Here is a 20495-nt window from a genome sequence, read left to right on the forward strand (position 1 = left end):
TTTGCTCTGGAGGATGTAACTGAATCATATTTTCTTCGCATATAATCCGGCATTCAGTATAACAGAGACATAATTTCTTTCAGAAGAAATTTCAATTATCCATGAGTTTTGAACTCGAAAAATAGTGACACTCAATCTATAACGTTTTCACGAAACACTTTATTGTGAGATTTTCACAAAACATTTATATTTTGACAGTTTATCTCGGACTTCATTGGCTGTTAAGTCTGGGCGAGAAGATGTATAGACGGAAAAACATGGATTCAAGTTCAACGAATCTATGCAAGCGTTTGAAAATTTGACTTTGACATAGATATAGAAGGATGCGCACAAAGAAAAATTAGGAATTCAGTGACTTCATTACTACTACTTTATTGTAGTACGAAAATAATTTATCGAATGGCAACCCTGGTCATTCCTTCATTAGTGTTCTGTGCTGTGTCTTGTCATAATTGTCATAATCATTTCATTTTCATCATCCTATTATTTTATATCAATTACTTTACAACAAAAATCAACTTTGTTGAAAAATGGATTTGTCAAAGGCATCAAATGAGAAGAAATTATATCTCTGTAAATGGTATTTCAGAAGTAGGTCAGTTGAATTCAAAATTTTGGATAACTTTTGAATTTCTTTTCAGTTGGTATTTTCTTACTTCCTTTTGTATGGGCAGTAAATGCAGTATGGTTTTTCAATGAGGCCTTTAGGAAACCGGAATACGAAGAACAAAAGCACATTAAAAAATGTTGGTGGTTATTCCCTTTTTCCAACCCTAAATAGAATATTCATACAAATCATGCTATGGAATGAATTTTGAGAATATAACATGCAATTCTGTTACAGATGTGATATTTTCTGCAGTTGGATCAGTGATTTGGTTTACTGCACTGGTAACATGGGTTGCTATTTTTCAAATCAACAGAGCCAATTGGGGCGAGTTTGCTGACTATATTTCATTTATGATACCTGTGGGAACACCTTGAAGACATCGAAGATCTCACCATTGGCCCTTTTATACTAAGAATAGAACTGAACAATTCAAATACTAATAATTTTTCAGATAATTGTGTTTATTTGCTCTTCATACTATTGATATTGATTGTATTAGCAATCTTTGTCAACTATTATTGGAAATGAAAAGTAGACAATGTTGGACTGTGAACCAAAGATAATTTTATTTACTGTTTGTTGCACAGTAACATAAAGTACACACTTTTTTGAACTATGGAATTTAAAACAGTGTATATCAGAATAAAACTGTTAAATAAGCGTTTTAAGAGTTTCTTAAAATAGTAAACCGAAGTCTTTTACATGTCGTTATTTACTTGGTAAGGATTTGCTGCCCATCATCTGAATACTTTCACATGAGAAATTTCATGCAGAAAACACTCGACCTAACTGTGTATTTTCAAAATGTCAAAAAACTGTTGTGTTCAAACTATGATACTATAATTTTACTAGTCAAATAGTTGATTAGATGTAAAAGGTTTCAACGCATATAGATTTGATAGAGACCAAACAAATAGTGATATAAAAAGATGCTAAGGAAATGGTAAGGGCCACAAAGGAACCTTAGATAACGGAATTGATCGAAATCCCTCCTAGCAATGTAGAACATCTGTATGCTGAATTATTGATAGGGGCGTCAACAATTATTATCGGAGGTGTATATATTCCCCTTTCTTCTGAGATGATTATATGGAACAATCTACAACCGTTCAATAAAGCTCTTCGTCTGAATATTGATTGTCAAAAAAACTTGCCTGCACTAGCTTCGATACATTAATTCAGTTTCCATAATTCATACCAAATCGATAAAATTCCAAATTCAAGAAATGTGCTGCTTCATTCCCTCCTGTTCATGAAAGAGGACATATGCCTCATTGCTCACAAGTGATTTTGGCGAAATTGGGAACACGTGTGAATCGTATTCATGCCACGTGCCACTATATGGGTGTCTGTAATATGCTGTGTAATGTCCATTGTAAGTAGTCCCACTGTGATTTGAAAGTGCATATAGATTATAACGACAAGGAGCCACATTGTCTGCGGCATAACTGCTCATATCTAATCCATCTGAAGAAAAGTCAATGGAAACATTCAATTTGCCTCTGAACCTTTCCGTCGGAGAGAATCTTTTCAAATGAATTACTAAAATACGAGGAAACTTATAGATTGATAAAGACTTTGTACATTTTCTCCTTTGCTTGCACCTCGAACACATTGGTTTTTCATCTCCATCCAGAGTTTCCTTTCTTGTGAAAGAATTTAAGCAATGTGACAAACTCACTTGGCCAGATCTTTGTGGTATGGGAAGGGACAAATCCCAGAAAGGATCAAAGGTTACTGATATTAATACTTAATATTCTCAACATTTATTAATATGTCTGTTCAAAATCCATTGGACCCAAATCTTTCAAAATACATTACGTCACTCATCAGTTAGTTTTGATTTAAAAAATAATACAAAGGAATATGATGAATGCTTTTATTACCTACTTCATAAATGGAGATTACATGGACATGAATAATTTTTGGGTTAGCACTGACTGAGATTTGGAATATTACAGTTACGAATTCATATGAAATTAGCTGCTTCGAAAAGGCTTTTTCTTACAGTTTGTGTCTGGAAGTTACTTCTTTGCATGATTTACACATCTTTGTATAAAGATAATTTTTGACATTGATTGCTTCCTTTCAATTTTTGGAAAATTCCCACATTTCTGCAACAAGATGAAGAAGTAGAAGGCTAAAAACTTTCTTTCCTAAAAGAAACTGTTTCACATGAAAAGACTTTGACAAGAAATACAGAAATAAAAGGATATGGGCAGATTTGTCTATTAAAAACAGCATACTTTGAAGTGGATAATATTATAATAGCTATAATAAAACAAATATACCTACGACGAAACTGCAATAACGTTACAAATAATAGTGGTAAAAACATAGAAAGTTTCATTTTTCTTTTCTTCATTATGATTTCCTACCACGTAGTAACGGCTGAATCCATCAATTTATAAAAAAAAACTATTTTTAACTGTTTAGTTTGATGTTCTTTAAAAGTGTATTTCTTAGTTTTTTAAACTATTTTCATTTTTCAGTTTCGTGTGCTATAAAAGCGTGTTTTTTTTGTTCTTTTTAAACTATATTTATTTTATCTAAACTTTGGGATCAATCAGCCGTATATTGTTTACAAAAATGATCATTGATATTTTTCGATTCCGGAGAGGGATCCTGAAAATCAGCTACCATGCCCAAGGCAGCAGGCGCGCAAAAAGGGTTACAGCGCCATCTGCCAGCGAATAGATCAAGCAATAATGTCTATAATTCTGTCAAATACAGTTTGTAACTCTCAAACAAACAAACAAACATACATACATACCAACAGGCGAAGTTAATATAAAGCGTGTAATAAAAAAATAAAAGAAAATCGTTGGAATGGAAATTTCTTCGAAGTGAATGGACGCCGAGAAAATTAATTAAAATAACTAATTTCTGTACAAAATGCACCGACCGTCAAGATCAAAATCAGTAAGAGGTATTTAAAGTGTCCTTTGAATCGTCTTATGAAAACTAAAACACTCGCAACCCCTGCAGAGCGGGTGGATTCCGGAAAAACAAAAATATTTTTTGTCTGATGCACATCGACTGTTAAGATGATACTCACTAAAATGTAAGCAAAATGGCGTGAAAAATCGTTTTATGAAAACAAAAATAACTTCAAATTATATTAAACGAATCAGATACTCAGTTACGAGTATAAGTCTTATTTCAAGATCACTTTTCGAAGTTCGGAATCTGGCCAATCATTTCATGACTTGATTTAACGAAATGTTTTGTGTATCGCAGTTTCCTGTTCACCTGGCTAATGACAAGTAGTGTGTCTGAAAAAGTCATATGTATTTCATTATATTTTCTGATCGGTTTTGGTGATCTAGTTCTTCCCCTGATAGATGAATAGGTACATACGCTGTCTGTTCAAAAATAGGTTGAATTATTTATTCATCAATTTCTGCTTTCTTCCCCTCAGATATAATACAATTGTGGCAGCGATTTTTTGTAATCCTCAAAGCAGTTCTGTATGTACTTTTTTGTATGTCCACTTTTTTGTATGTCCTTGAGGTCTTTCAGCGTCACAAAACGCCGTCCTTTCATGAGTCTCTTCAATCTTGGGAACAAATCGCAGGGGGCCAAATCTGGTGAATACGGTGGCTAAGACATGATTACGGTGTTGTTTTTGGTTGAAAAATTACGAAAAAGCAATGCCGCGTGACCAGGTGCATTATCGTGACATTAATTGTGCGGAAAATCCTATATCGGTGAAACTTAAAGGCCATTGAAAGTTCGCATTGCTGAGCACAAAAAACACACACAGCGAGGCGAAACCAGTAAAGAGCAGAGCATTTTTGGACCCATCAACATAACATTGAGTGGTCCCAAGCTGAGATCATACACAGGGAAGAACACTGGTTTAGGAGGAAATTCAAAGAAGCCGCATATACATGTTGTCCAACAACGTTTTTAGCTAAGCTAGTGTAGAGATACGGAACATATGGAAATCCATAATCAAGCGAAAAATGGCCAACTCCCGCCAAACGGTCATCTCCCGCTAAACCGGTGAAGCGAAAAGAGGGAAGAGGAGACAGTGAAAGTACTGGAATGACCCATAAATAGTAATCTCTTGGAGGAATTAGTCCAGTCACCCGAAGACGATTGTGGATACTGACAATCGAAACGTCGTGAAGTAACTTGGCTTGGAATCTCTCATTTTTTTGTTTAATTGTTCTATTTTTTACTTGTATTTTATTTCACTGCAATTCCATTTCAGGGTTTTTTTACTTAATATTGTTTTTCACAGTTATTGTTTTTAATCTTTCATTTGTAATATTTTTTTTAGGGATTTCAAACTATTTTATATAATATTAGACAATGGAAGTCCGAACTAATGAAATTCATCATGAAACATTGGCATTCACCTTCAAACAAGCTTGTTCCACTTGTAAATTTTTTTTTTCACTAAGAGTACAATCATTGAATGCCACTGTCAATATTTGAAGTGCTTTTGAGCACTTTATTCCATGTTTTACACAAAATTTGATACAAACTCTTCGATCCACTTTTTAACACGCTTTATATTAGCTTCACCTGTATGTATGTATGTTTGTTTGTATGTATGATTGTTTCTTTGTAACTTTCAAGCTCGGAATGTGTATTGGCAGAATTATCGGCATTATTGCATGATCTATTCGCGGGCAGATGGCGCTGGATGTAACATCATTGATAGGTTGTTCAAAAGAAAATCAAAATAGATAAATCTAGTTTACAAAAAGTAAAAACACGCTTTTAAAGAATATCAAACTAAAAAGTAAAAATATTTTTTTAAATATGCTTGAAACAAAAACGATCGAAAAATACTAGTATTATTGTGAAAAATGCCCGGGCGCTAGATATACAGAAAATATGGCACAAAGTGCCCACAATTATATCTATACTAGTATTTTTCGATCGTTATTGTTTTGAGCTTATTGAAAAAATAACTTTTTAGTTCGATGTTCTTCAAAAGCGTGTTTTTTAGTTTAGGGGAGAGTGTTCCACAATCAGACACAAAATAGGTTTTGCTAAATATTGACCTTATTTATTGAACAAACGAAAATATGATTGTCACTAATACAAATTAAGGCTGTGCATATAAGGTTCTATGGTAGAATATACATTATAAACCAAAAAATAATTCAAAAATTTTTTGTTTTAAAATGAAAGGGCAGTTGTCTGGATGTGGAACATACATGTTCCACATCCAGACACGGCATGTTCCACAATAAGATTTTTAGTACTGTGTTAACGAACTTCTAAGGCTGAAAAATTAACTTCAAACTTCAAATATGATTGTTGCTGTTTTGTTGTTCCCACGTGTGATGATTTTGGTAACACCATCTTAATGTTTTCCAAGCATACCAAAGAGACGTCTTCTATTTCGGGGTAAATAAGGCTGTTATAATGGACTTTTTCAGAAATTTAACCTCACATTCCTTATCTCTTTTAGACAATACTTCAGCTAGGTAATACATTTTTTCGTTTTGTCTATAAATTCTATCAAAATAAAGTCGGCAACTTCTGGCTCTTTATTAATTGTCTACAAGAGGTGGTGGATCGATTTCTCCTATAATATCAATATCATCATTAGAATCTTCAGTTACAAGCACCGCCGCATTCTCATTTTCTTCGTCTGTTGAGTCTTCATCGAATTCTTCTTTTCTTCTCAAGATATTTTTCTTCTTCAAGTTTTTTTTTCTTTCTCTCTCCATCTGTTTAGTTTCCAGGGCAATCTTTTCTGGAGTGTCGGTGGTGATAATACTTTTAGCTTTTTCTCTCTTCTTTCTCTGATTCTTTCGTTCTTACGCTTTTGTGTATCCTTTGAATTCATTGTTTTGATCCACATTCCTATCAGTTACGCTACTAATTGCAAAGTCGTCATCTGTAAATATGAATTTATCGAAAGGATAAATCCCAGTTTTTCGAAATCCGGATTTTATATTAGCTGGCGTCATCGATTTTTCAAATGCATAATTAACACAGCCAGCTATACCAAAAATAGAAACGGGTATCCCAGGGTGTTCTAAAAGCCGTGTTTGTAAGGCAGTATTGTAGAATGATTTGAACGAAAAAAACAGAGACATCTAACGGTTGCATCTTGTTGGAAGTATGCGGTGGTAATGTCAAAATGATCACTCAATTTTCTTTTGCTAGATTTATTCCCCCTATCGTCAGGTGACTCTCGTGATTGTCAAAAATCAGGAGGGAAGGGTTTTCTTTTGTGCTGGACGTATGTTCAATGAAGTGCTCCACAACGCTTGGAAACAATTCACGAGTCAACCATCCAGAGTCGGAAACCAATCGCAAAGTACCATAAGGTGCTCCATAACAACAAGTGGTGACCAGTGAACCTCGTTCGGCGCTCGTGCAGGAAGATACCTGCTCGATCCCTTTCTGGGCAACAATCTTTTTCGGTTTTTGGACGGTTGTAGTGGCAGTTTCATCTAAATTATAAATTCTTGTACCGCTACAAAAAGTTCCCTACTTTTCAAACAATGTTTCCAAATTGTTGAAAAAAAGTCCAACATTGTGCTTGTTGATTGATGTCGCTCTGGAGAGACTACATCCTTCTGGCTGACGAAGACTTAATTCTGCATGTCTGGACATAAATTCAAGGAACCATTCGCGTCCAGCTTCCTTGTTTGTTTTCCAATTTTCCGGAATTTTACAATTATTAATGATTGCCATTTCATAAGCCAGTTTTCTTATATTAACCACCGTTTGCCCGTAACACATTTTTGGGCAAGTTAATACGTAATCGGCTAGGTCTTTTTCTTGTTTTTCAAAAAAAATCTTCCTACATGCATAATTCGGAGACATTTTAATTTCCTTGGTGGGATTTTGTTTTCGCCTTTTCACATATTCATGAACCGTTTGAAATTTTAAATTGTATCTTTCAGCTGCTTGTCTTAAAGATATCTTTTCTTCGGTGACTGTTCTAACGGGAGCTCTCATGGATTGTTCGTCAAGTTGGCCTTTACTGCTTTTTTGTTGACGTCCTCGAGACATTTTCTGGAATATAATTAACATTTTCTCAGAAACATTCACTTTTTTAACGACACGAATTGTGTTCCACAATCAGACAGTATCTTATTGTGGAACACAGATGCTGTCTGATGGTGGAACTTAAACCGTTATACAAAATTAAATTCAACTGTGAACTCCATACATAACCTACAAAAGTAAACTCGCCCATAAAATGTCAATAAAATAGCCCAAAATCTGACAACAGATTGTTTTTGTACTACTAGTTCCAAAAGAGAAATTAAGGCTTATAATATCAAATCAAGGATATGAAAAACTTACCTAGGAAAACAAGTTTTTTGTTGAAAAATGCTCAAATCCAAAAGAATAGCGTTTCAACTTTGTTTACCAAAACTGCGTGTGTAACCCTACTATCCGAACGAAAAACATTGAACTCGCGGCTGGAATTTCGAAATTACATGCTTTGTCTGATTGTGGAACATGTCTGATCGTGGAACATTCTCCCCTATTCAATAGCAGAAAATCAACGTTTTCAAAACACTTCTAATTTGTATGCGTCTCACCAACAAATCAAACACGCTAAACAGCAGTAACTGTGAACATATGTTCGAGACGAGTGTACCAACATACAAAAAATAAAAAATCGCTAATCGAATGTACGTAGCTGGCGAAATTTGAACATTCACCTTATTTTTTGATGAGTGTGTTTGAACGAAAAGGGGAAAAATCTCATGGACATTGTTAGTGTGGCACAAGTAAATGGAAAGGCAAACCAAGAACACGTGTGTTGCTTATTTTTGCACTCGGTTGCACCGAGCTGGTGAGGCCAATAAACAGAAACACAAACTCACGCGTTTGCGAATGTGCGTGAGTGCATGTGTACGTATGTGTGTGCGTACGTGAGAGCATATGTGTGTGTTTGTGTTAGTGCGTGCGTATGCTCGTGTGCGTGCGTGTGTCTGTCTATTGGCCTCATCAACGCGGTGCATCCAGGTGCACCTGGTTATCGAAAATGAAACACATCATATATGCACGGACTGATATGAAAATAAAACTTTTCTTTCAAAACCGCAACGGAACTAAGTGTATGTAGACATTTACAATCGAATCTGTGACGTTATAAAACTACATATGTACGTAGGTAAGTCTACGTTCCTATCAAGCTGATGCCGGCTTCCACAACTGCGCAAAATCGACGTGCCGCGGAAACCTTTCATTTCATTGTTTATATTCATTCTTTATTTTATGAATATTCGAGTTCCACCGGCTCAGTGAAACAGAATAAGATAATTGAATTGTGTTTGTCAATTTTATACAGTCGCTGAGAAACTATTGAACTCGCTAATGAAGTGAACGTACTACAAAAAAATGGAAATTGGGTGTTCATTAGGTATGGATGTTGAACCGGTGAATTACAAAATTTCAAATTAGGTAATTTCCGAGTGAATGAGGAGATACTTCCCAGCTAAATGAATTGTTTTCTTTTTCGCATTTGTAATTACTCGGAGTGTGTATGCATACAAACTCACCCGTCGATCAATAAAAGTTTTCCTCGCCAATGCGCAGCACTTCCAGTGAAATAACCTAAGAAGTTTGAAACAATTTTGAGAGATAGAGATCAGTTGTAGTGGTGAAAATATACTTATCTACTCAGTGTTCATTTGTTTGATTACATTTGTTAATGATTATCAGTCCATTCATTAATGATTTTGTGAGTGTTTTCATACCTAGTTTATGTTTTTCGAATATCATAGCCTCAAAATGAAGTTGATTCCCGTCGTATACCAAGGATTTACTGCTATGGATAAGCGATTCTCCAGCCCAATGCTACCTTGGATTGTGTCTGAGATCAGAAAAAGAAACTACAGTGAAAAGGTATGTTACGTTTTCGTTCAGAACTTTAGGTAGTGCGTACCACATTTCTATTGTTATTGTTGATACTGGTGGCCTGAATGCGTGATTAACCACTACTGATTGTTGTGGTTGGGCATGAGTCATTCATGAAAGCAATCCGTAATATGAAATATGAATAAATAATCTGGAGAATCTATTCGACAACGGGAAGATTTTCCGTACAATGAATAGTTGTAGATATTTACGGAAAGTCTTTTCATTTTTCGAATTGTGAACGAAATGTAAAGATGGAATAGGTATTTTTGGAGAATTCAAAATCTGGGTGGAAATCAGAAATGAAATTATCTGCACGAAAAACATTCTTATGCACTCTTCAAAACCTGCAATAAAAAAGGGTATGTAATTGGTGAATGTTAATTTTTTTTCAAAATTTTCAAAGTAGAAAAACGACTATCGACAAACAAAATAAATGTTGAAAACTTGGGTTTAATTTTCATATCAATTTTTGGTAAATATTCGTTTTGAGGGCACACGACAATTTTGAAAAAAATTTTGAGTGTACTCTCGTATTTTGATGCGTAGATTACGAATCCGAAATAAAAAACCGGCGCTCTCCCTTATTTACAAAGTTACGGCCCTTCAAAGTTCAGAAAAGGGCAACTTTTCGGCCTTCTTTTCCACAAGATAAACTATTTTAAAACACAAGCATTTATTCATTAGGTCACCTCTACACCTGACTCCTCCTTCCTTGACACTTTTCACTTCAACAATCAACATTTTTCCAATGAAAATGTTGAAAAATGTACGGAGCTGCTTTTTGGTTATATATCTTATTGTTACGTTTTTAAGGTTAATGGCATAGTTGGTACGACTGACGTAAGCATTCGTTTTTAAATTAGGTTTTTTATAAGAAAAATGTTGATGTTGAAGTGAAAAGTGTCAAAGAAGGAGGAATAAGGTGTATAAAGGTGACCTAGTGAATAAATGCTTGTGTTTTTAAATAGTTTATCTTGTGAAAAAGAAAGCTGAAAAGTTGCTCTTTTCTGAACTTTGAAGGGCCGTAACTTTGTAAATAAGGAAGAGCGGTGCTTTTTTCTTACAGATTCGTAATCTACGCATCAAAATACGTAGGTACACTTAAATTTTTTTTCAAAATCGTCGGGTGCCCTCAAAACGAATATTTACCCAATTTTTTCACCCGAACTGTGGTATATTGATCGAATATTTTTATACTGCCTCAATAATTCCGTTCTACCGGCCTATATCGCTCTGAAGAGTGTTCTAATTGATTCGAAACATGCTTTTACGGTTTGCTCTTCTTCAATATGTTCAGTTACAAACGTTGACTGAAAGAAAAGGAATTTTGTTTCTATAAAAAGAACTATATTTCAAATCTCCGTTTGGCTTTCCTAAACAACGGTTTCCTGATGGAGAGGTCTGTTGTCCAATTTAGGTTGCGCTTTTTAGGATAAAACACAAGCACTACAAGAAAATCCTCAAGGTCCTCTGAGAGCGGTGCCTGTGCGAAAGTAGCGATTCACATTGGATTTGAATGGCTGGAGGTTCAATTCATTTGGAAAAACATTCTCAGGAAGTTGATTTTACATAAAAGCAGTTTTCCAAATGAAAGCGTTCTTAAACAGTGAAATTCGAGGTGCAATGAATTCTGATATGTACCACTCTTGGTAGAATCTTGTCTCTTGTACACCTCCCGTGAAAGTATCCATAGAAGAGTGACAAGTTTCCAACCTTGCTTCGATGTTCCAGACTATCGAGGTTGCAAGTGATATTCGCGACTCCAATCAGGCGTGTGGCTCTTTTCTGGATGAAATCTAGCAACTTTAGGGTATGTTTGGGAGCGGAGCTCCATACACGAGAACAATACTCCAAAGAAGGTCTACTCTGAGCTTTATAAAGCATCAGAAGTTGCTGAGGTTTGTACACTTTTCTGGTTCGTAACAGTGTTCCAAGTTTTTAAAAAGCAGCCTTTACAATTCCAGCGACATGATTGTGTCAAGACACAGTGGTGTTCATTTTAACAAACTTATCGAATCAGAAAGCGAAATTGTCTGTCCTGACATTGTTATATCCAGTTGAGAGACATTTATCTTTTTGGGGAAACCCGATGCCCAGGTTTTGGTGGCAATGAATTGAACCCTAACTTGAAATCACCTCTAGATCCTCATTGAAATATGCAACCTCCTGCTGCCGATGTCCTGGAATCCAAATGGATTGATGTGGCAAGTGTGCTTGGATTCTTGTTTTTTCCAATAAGTCATTGATATACAATAAAAAGAGGATTGGAGACAATATGGATCCCTGGGGAACATAAGCGTTGACAGTAAAGTATTCTAGAGATATCCATCGACGACCCAATAAAGACTGCCAGGTTCATATGACCCTGCAAGTCGAGGGTAATATCATTTTTACCAAAAATATTCAAAATATCAATGGCGGATGATCGGTAGTGGTGAATCGAAAAAATAAATGTAGTATTAGCTTGGTTCAAAAGTTTTAATAATAAAAATAACAATAATAAATGCTTTTATTGAAAGGTTACTCAGTACCCCAGATGGCATAAATACGTCTCATGGACGTTTTTGAAACGTCCCGCTTGGACATTCAGGACATCCTCAAAACGTCCATTTTAGGGACGTTTTGAGGATGTCCTGACGTCTTTGTAACGTCCATTGTTAATAATCAGGATGTCTTTAGGACGTCCATTTGAGAACATTTCATGAACATAATTAGAAGCTCAAAAAGATATTCACAGGATGGTCTATTTGTTTCTGTCATGCGTTTCTGTAGGCTAAAAATCATTTATTTTATATTTATTAGGTCAGATTGCTTCGAGAAAATTAAGAGAATATTGAAAATTTCAAAATCCATTGAAAATAATAACTTAAAATAAATTATTATATTCAAACTTTTTCGTAGATTTCACGTCCTTCCTTTCCTTCGCCTTTTTTAGCCATGCCTGAATCGACAGTTCCGTTTTCTGTAGTGATTTAGCCATATTTGCCTTCTCAGCTGAACCTGAAAATAATTCAAATTGCTTATTCGAAATGAATGGCAGATGATCAATATGAAAATCCAATCTGTATTAAATTATTATAGATATCTAATGTAGGCGGTGTCTAAATAATATACGAGTATACTCAGTTATGATATGAGCTGCATTTTTCTTCACTTCTTCGTACTGAAAACTAGTGGCTTCAACACATTCGGCTGTTTGTTCTCATGATGAACCTGCGATCGGCGGGATGAGTGTATAGGGAACAAATTGCGAATGCCGTTTAGCACGCATATAATGTTTGTTTAAGTTTGACCTAGACATTATGAATTCACTAACCTTTTTGCTTTTTAGTATTCAGTAAGATAAAGTGCAAACGTTAGTAAGTCGACCACAATCACTAAAACAGTCGAGTACGAGTAACACGAATGACAAAGACAGTCACGCGTCACACAAAATACAGAACCACAGGTACGTAACCAACTGTTCCGTACCTGTGGTTCTGGACATGTAAGTACATGTAAGCTATGCTATATTATTATTTCTCGCAAACATTCGCTATATATGATCTAAAACGGAACTTATAGTTTTAGTTCAGTCGGTTTTAGTCATTGATTAATGGACAGTTCAGTGATCTGAACTGCATTACTTACCTTTTTTTGTCATTGAATAAACTGAAATATCAAAAAAGGGATGCAGCCAAAGGTGAAGAATATAATAATTAAAATCGACCAGACTTCCGTACAGCCGACAGTAAAATATAACAAGACGCGTTCTGTGGCTGGTGACTCTGATGGCGGGAAGTTTAAAATTGTCATTTTAAACAGTCGCATGCAAATTGAGTTAGAAATGCGTTAATCATTAGCCAACCCTAATTCCTAGTTCCTTGGCAACTGAACCTACACAGTTCAGTAGTTCGTAAAATTGCATTATACAACCTGCCCCAAGTTATCAACTAAAGTCCAAAACTCCACAATTTGAAATCAGTCATACGCGTGCGCACATGTTACGCATGACTTCGTGTTTTATGTAGGTATCAATTTGGAATTCGAAAATCATATAATATAATTCCTAAAACTCCATTCTCGAGATATCAATGTTTGAAATTGTTCTTTGATGTTACCTATATGACTTTGATACCTATATGTTGGATAACTTCATACACAGTTGGCATTACCTGCAAATGTTCTACTGCTTATTGATGATTTAATGTTATAACAACGTCTTGCTGAATGAGACGTTTTTTGTATAATAGACTTATATATACGCCGTCTTTTATGATCATTTCATTATAATATATCCTGATTTTTTAATACTTCTCATGAAATAATACAATGCGAACGTGAATCCAATGGAAATATAATGAAGTACCTAAAATGGACGTTCTACGGACATATGTTTCTGGACGTTCCGAGGATTTACTAAACTGGACATACTTAAAACGTCCAGACTTGGTCCTGGACATTCAGACAATAAATGGACATGCAATGGACGTCTTTAAAACGTCCTGTGCTATCTGGGACAAGAGATACTAATCTAACCTAACAAATGGCAGAATTCAACGTCTCATGATAAATCAAGGCAGCAATTGCTCTTCCATCCAACCGTTTTAATGTCACGTGTTTTAGTAGCTCCATATCTCAAGAATATAAATTTTTCTGACCGATAGAAAATTTTCGATTTTTGTCCAATTTTTCTTTGAACTCAAATTGAACCAAAGCGCTGGCAAAACAGCCCGAAAAATCAATTGAGCATTTGGCAATGATAGTGTTAATGAACGCACTGTTCCACGTTGGTTTGCAAAATTTCGTTCCGGAGACTTTACCCTCGAAGATGAGCCGCGAAGTGGTCAACCTACAGTAATCCAGTACGAGGATTTGACAGTGGTTGGACACCCATGAGCCACCCAGGCACTCCTCAAGGAGAAAACCCAACAAAAAAGACCATGGTTAATGTAAGGTGGTCAGTTTCTGCAACCGGGCCAAACCATTACAGCAGAGTGTAATTGTGAGAAAATCTACGAAATGTACCAGTGTCGGCAGCAGTGACATTTCAAAAATCGTTGCAGATGTTAACATGTTACAAAAAATTTCACTTGGTTGGTAAGTAGTCGCTTGATTAGCTTGCTGTCTGTAGGAGTCGAATATTAACTCCTGGGAACCTGCCTTCCAGCGCTGGGAACCGCACGGTGTAAGATAAGACCTCGTTAATCCTTAGCTTACACAAGTTTAGAACTCTCAGAGTTTCGTATGTATTTAGTTCGAAAAGTTTTACTTTTTGTACATCTCTTTCATAAAAGTTGAAGAAGTTTCTATAGTCCGTTCATAATTTGTTGATAGCTCACTGTAAGTTTGACCCTCATTAGAGAACTGAAATACAGAGAGGACAGCTAATATGATATAATAACAAAAACCAAACTAAAACTGGCAGTTCGAAATGTTTTCGACTAACCCACCTTGTATCTGAAGAAATACAATACAGCTATAAAACTTTTAATCCGATTATATAGGTATTTTGAGTGGAAATGAGTGACCAGTGTCGTAGAGTATATGATTAAAACATTAGTTACTTTAAATAAATAAATATATTAATATTCTTAAACTGTAGGTACTGTAAACTGTATTTTTATTTTAAAAAAATTTCTTTATTTTATTCAAAAATAATAAGTTACTTGCAATTTGTAAAAGATACATTTATTTAATTAATACCTATTTTTAAATGATATAAACTACGATTACTTACAAAACTATTCAAATTCAAAATAAACAGGATCATCTTCGGAATCCGAGTCGTCTTGCAGGTTAATAATTAGCGGTTGTGTCTCTACAGTCGCATCAATTATATTGTCAAGATCCCACATTTTTTGTTCTTCTTCTATTGCATGTCTTACTGCATCTCGCCAATTTTGTTCTGTAATATGTTGTAAAGACTCATATAACAATTCACGTACAGCTTGTATTTTATATGACGTATTTTTCTAGCTACATAGCTTTCATTTGTGCCCAAATGAGTTCAATTGGATTTAATTCGCAGTGGTAGGGTGGAAGTCTAAGGACTGTGATGTTTCGTCTTTCCGCCATTTTGTCAACTACGTATTTCTTGAACTTAGATTTGTGTTGCCGGGCAATTTTTGAAAGTTCTTCTTTAACCATTCTATCTTCGTAAGGCAGGGACTTATTCCGCAGCCAGTCAATGATATCCTGTTTCTTCGACGCAGTCGTTGGAAGTCTTTCAACTAGTCGTGAATGATAAGGTGCATTATCTAATACTATAAATGAGTTTGGTGGTATATGTTCAATCATCTGCTCAAAATACTCTTCGAAAACATCAGCTGTCATCTCCTCGTGATAGTCTTTTGTGCTTTTGGATTCAAATTCCAACAAACCATGCTTAGCAAATCCTTTTTCACTGCCAATGTGAGAAACTATTAATCTACTGCCTTTACCAGAGGGTGGGGAAATACCAGTAGACCAACCCTCCATAAAGGCTTGCCTGGAGCTTGATATATTTTTATCTGTCCAAATTTTTGTGAGAGTATGACCTGCGTTTACCCACGTTTCGTCCTGATAGTAAATTGGCCTTCCTTCAGCTCGAAATTTTCGTATAGATCTTAGATACTTTCTTCTCCAACATATTATCTCTTCCCGGTCAATCAAAAGTGATTTTCGGTCTGATTTCTCCCACCGGAAATTTAATTCTTTTAAAACTTGCCACAATTTGGTTCTTCCGACATGAGGCAAATCCGGGTCGTCTCTAACTTCTTGTAAAATTTTGTTTGAGTTGGGTATTTCTTTTTTGTAAAAAAATTCGTGAATTTTCCTTCAAATACCATTTTTGGCAAATTCATCAATTTCAATAGGTTTTCTCCCCCTCTTTAAGTATTCGTTTGTATTTGGGTTAGCTATACCTTTTTTTTTTCTTTCTCTTGATTATGTTCTGAACAGTGTTTGTGGGATTCTGAGAAACCAGAGCATCGTGAACGTTCAAAACAATAGTCTTCTCTCTTGGTGAATAGACAGACTTATTGACTGTACGCAACAGTACCGGTGTAAAACTTGATGATGTTGATGATGATGATGAAGCCATCACAAGCAATCAAACAAAACAAGCAGGAACGAAAGGTACGTATATGTTTGTAGGAATATGAAAAAAAGTTACTCACGCACTGCACAAAATTCGCAAAATAAATATTAGAGACGTTAATTACTGCCGTAGACGCCGAAACACCAACGAGCCGTAAATTAAATGCGATTAAAAAATGTACTAAACCAAAAATTATTTTCGTTCGTAACAACTTGACCCTTTCAAGGCAAGTTTCGAATATGAACTGAAGCTTTATATTTAATGAATAAACACCTCAGGAACCTCCGCCTTTGATTTTACGAGTTTTACGACCGTTTTATGACTTGGGCCCTCATTTTGTGCTATCGACAAATTATGAACGGACTATAATTCATTGTATCTTCGGACTGAATGTTTCAGATGAGTAGTTAATCTCTTTATTGCGGTTAACCTCGTTAGGAAATCTCCCTTTATCTTGTTTGGTCGTAAAAATGGACAGATTTCAAGTAGACGAACACTATTATACTAGTCTTATCATATTATTCTTAACACGAATATTCAATGCGATAAAATGAAGGTAATGTGAACAGTTATGAATATATTATTGAAACAGTAGTTGTATTAAATATCAACAAGTATATGTTACATAACTTTCCAATTTATGTAAAGTCGGATGGTTATGTATTGGGTATCTCATCAAGTTTATATTAGAAGTTTGAGATGAAGGAGAGAAATTATAACGAAATTATTCGTGAACAAGTTTTTGGTACCAATAAATTGGAATATTTTAAATTATTATTTAATATACAGGGTGAACGAGAGAATTGCGCTGTATCAAACTTCCGTTTTCTAAAATGAAATTTTGAATTGTGATTTTGCACGGTGACTTGTCAGAACAGACTGAATAAAAGACAACTGATTTTGACAGATCTAGCTTCAACAAGGTGGCCGTTATCAATTAATTGTCAAAGTTTGGAATCCCTGTTGAAATGCCTTATACAGGGTGTAACTAAATAAGTGTAAAACATTTGAGGAGGTGATGCCTCATCGAAAAAAAGATTCTTTCATATGAAGAAATTTCATTGGAGCATCCCTTGTTGAGATACAGCCCCTTAAAGGGGTACATAAAATTTGTATAACACTTTTTTTCACAAGCACTAAAAAAGTTACAAAATTGAAATTAACTTGACGTTTTGTACTACCAAAAAGACACTTAGCCAGAAATTTATTTGGTTTACCCAGTGGTTGTAAGGGGTGGAAAACGCAACAACTAAAATTTATTTCCAATGTAACTTTTTGTTTTATTATTTGTTTACCATTTAAAAATGTATTTCCGATAGCCTGTTTCATTTTAAACAAAAAATGTCTCCTGGGTTTTTTGCCCAAAATAAACTAGTTCGCAGCAAAAAATTATTTTACGAACAACTACAGAGATACATCGTCATAAATGCGAAAATACGAAACTAATCTATCTAGTAGGTCGCTATTAGCGATAATGACAATTAAATTGGTATGACGCTGTCAGTTTGTGAATTTTCGAAATTGAATTAATACTAATTGTTTGTTGTTGTTCTGTTCTTGATTTGTTACTTCAGTAATTCACTTGTTATTAAAATGGCAAACACAAATGAGGAAATGGCTGATATGTATTACGTTCACGGTTTGTCGCAGGGAAATGGGTTAGAAGCTTCTAGAAGATATGCTGAAATGTATCCTCAACGCCAGCATCCTTCACATAGAATATTTCATCAACGATTACGAGAATATGGTTTATTCGATAAAAGAACGCAAGATTGTGGTCGCCATCGAGAAGTACGAACACCATGGCTTGAGGAAGCAGTAGTTAATTTGATTGAAGAACAACCTACTACCGGTACTGGAAAGATTGCTTTCCAGCTAAATGTTGATCATATGATGGTATTTCGAATTTTAAATGAACAACTCTTATACCCTTACCATCTGCAACGAGTACAGGCACTGTTACCGAGAGACTTTCCGAACCGTCTTGAATTTTACAATTGGATGCTGGAAATGATTAGAAGAAATTGTGACTTTCTGAAGACGATATAATTCACAAACGAATGTAGTTTTTTTCGGGACAAGATTATTCATTTTCATAATTACCACATATGGGCTGATGAAAACCCTCACGCTATTGTCGAAACAAAACGTGTGGCTCGGAGTTATTGGGGATGATTCAATTGGGCCTCATTTTCTACCTCCTCAATTAAACGGTGAAGCATACGTTCAATTTTTAAGAGAAGTGCATCCAGTACTGCTGGAGGAAGTTCCTTTAGGCGTTAGAGGGATATGTTTTTTATGCATGATGGGGCTCCCGCCCATTTTAGTCAAGTAGCACGTCAGCATTTAACTGAAACATATGCAAATCAGTGGATAGGTCGAGGTGGACTACAGAACTGGCCCGCTCGATCCCCGGATCTCAATCCTCTAGATTTCTCTATTTGGGGCCATTTACAGCATTTGGTTCATCATACTCCTGTTCGCGATATAGAAAACTTAAGAAACCGCATCATCGATGCGTGCAGGGTAACCAGACAGACTCCAGGTATATTTGAGCGAATACGTGGCTCAATATGCCGACGTCTAGACGCATGCGTAATGTCTGAAGGTAGACATATCGAACATTTACTATGATTTCTACATGTTGTGTGTTTTGTTATTAATAAATTAGTTTTGTTTATTACCCTTTAATCGTTCAATGCAGGTATTAACTACAAAATAACAATACATCCAGTTCGCATTTATGACGATGTATCTCTGTAGTTGTTCGTAAAATAATTTTTTTGATGCGAACTGGTTTATTTTGGGCAAAAAAACCCAAGAGACATTTTTTGTTCAGAATGAAACAGGCTATTGGAAATACATTTTTAAATGGTAAACAAATAATAAGACAAAAAGTTACATTGGAAATAAATTTTAGGGGTTGCGTTTTCCATCCCTTACAACCATGTGGTAAACCAAATAAATTACTGGCTAAGTGCCTTTTTGGTAGTACAAGACGTCAGGTTAATTTCAATATTGTAACTTTTTCAGTGCTTGTGAAAAAAATTCTACAAATTTTATGTACCCCCTTTAAGGGGCTGTATGCTCCAATGAAGTTTATTTATATGAAAGATCCTATCTTTTTTTCGATGAGGAGTCACCTCCTTAAATGTTTCACACTTATTCAGTTACACCCTGTATATGCCTTTTACATTTTTGAAAATATTTATTTCAGTCTTAGATACTGACAACTGCATTATCTTCTTTCTATTCAGGAATATGCCAATAAAACCTGTTTTTTCATTCATTCAATAACAAATAAATGAAAAATTTCGGACATAAATTCCATAAAAATCAATAATATTCATAGTCATAATACTAGAGAAAAAATTATTATCAGTTGGTAATTAAAAATCTTATTTTGGGCAGAAATCGATTTATCATGATGAAATTATAATATACAGGGTCCTGCAACAGTGGCGCGGTGTTCCATATCTCAATTTAGGAAACAGATGGGAATCTAAATTTCTATAATATTACCTCATTGCACGAGCTCGACAAAATAAAAATATTGGCGGTCACACAGGGTGTTCAATTTTTCTGGGCGGATCCCAACTGTGTTTTTTTAAATGGCAACCTATACTTTTTTTCGATTTTTCGGTTTCTACATAGAAAATAAAAGACACTTTATGCATATCTTCACTTCGAAAATTTTGACGGTTTTCGAGATATCTAGCATGACAGGCTTTTTTTCCCAATATTCGTCACTCAGAATATTTGAAATTATAAAGTTGTGCCAAGTCCAATTGTATTTATTTTTTGGTCAAATATTCTACAGTGGTAGTCGACCTGTGATATACAGGGTATGAAAAAACCGCTTGCCATATATTGTAAATAAAAATTTGCAGAATCTTCCTTATTTTAAATATATTGTATATATATATATATATATATATATATATATATATATATATATATATATAT

The 20495-nt window shown here is 35.0% G+C and overlaps 2 protein-coding genes and 1 long non-coding RNA gene across 3 annotated transcripts in view; 2 read left to right on the plus strand and 1 right to left on the minus strand.

The window, feature by feature from the left end:
- Positions 1 to 430: 430 nt before the first annotated feature.
- On the plus strand, positions 431 to 1270 carry pen-2 (presenilin enhancer, gamma-secretase subunit). Its single transcript, XM_023159413.2, has 3 exons — positions 431 to 591; positions 642 to 746; positions 845 to 1270. The coding sequence occupies exons 1-3, from the start codon at positions 531 to 533 to the stop codon at positions 982 to 984; spliced, it is 306 nt and encodes a 101-aa protein (XP_023015181.1). The 5' UTR covers positions 431 to 530; the 3' UTR covers positions 985 to 1270.
- An 8043-nt stretch (positions 1271 to 9313) lies between these two features.
- The window catches only part of plx (PTB_TBC1D1_like and TBC domain-containing protein plx), a 160813-nt gene continuing 149631 nt past the window's right edge, over positions 9314 to 20495 (plus strand). Inside the window, exon 1 of the mRNA XM_074174024.1 lies at positions 9314 to 9454. Within this exon, the coding sequence (XP_074030125.1) occupies positions 9314 to 9454 (141 nt within the window). The remainder of the gene's footprint in view (positions 9455 to 20495) is intronic.
- Positions 9336 to 9542, minus strand: LOC141481805 (uncharacterized). Its single transcript, XR_012465189.1, has 2 exons — positions 9495 to 9542; positions 9336 to 9422 (listed from the first exon to the last, which is right to left on the minus strand). It is a non-coding gene; the product is annotated as an uncharacterized lncRNA (long non-coding RNA).

Source organism: Leptinotarsa decemlineata, unplaced genomic scaffold (assembly GCF_025532065.1).
Source record: "Leptinotarsa decemlineata unplaced genomic scaffold, Ldec_3_MD MMD2_tig00000505_RagTag_RagTag, whole genome shotgun sequence".
NCBI classification, from domain to species: Eukaryota; Metazoa; Arthropoda; class Insecta; order Coleoptera; family Chrysomelidae; genus Leptinotarsa; species Leptinotarsa decemlineata.

Bases quoted from the DNA above. Each gene is read 5' to 3' on its own strand.
- pen-2 (XM_023159413.2), top strand. From the start codon at position 531: ATGGATTTGTCAAAGGCATCAAATGAGAAGAAATTATATCTCTGTAAA. The intron at 592-641 runs GTAGGTCAGTTG...ATTTCTTTTCAG, and splicing joins CTGTAAATGGTATTTCAGAA to TTGGTATTTTCTTACTTCCT. The intron at 747-844 runs GTTGGTGGTTAT...ATTCTGTTACAG, and splicing joins ACAAAAGCACATTAAAAAAT to ATGTGATATTTTCTGCAGTT.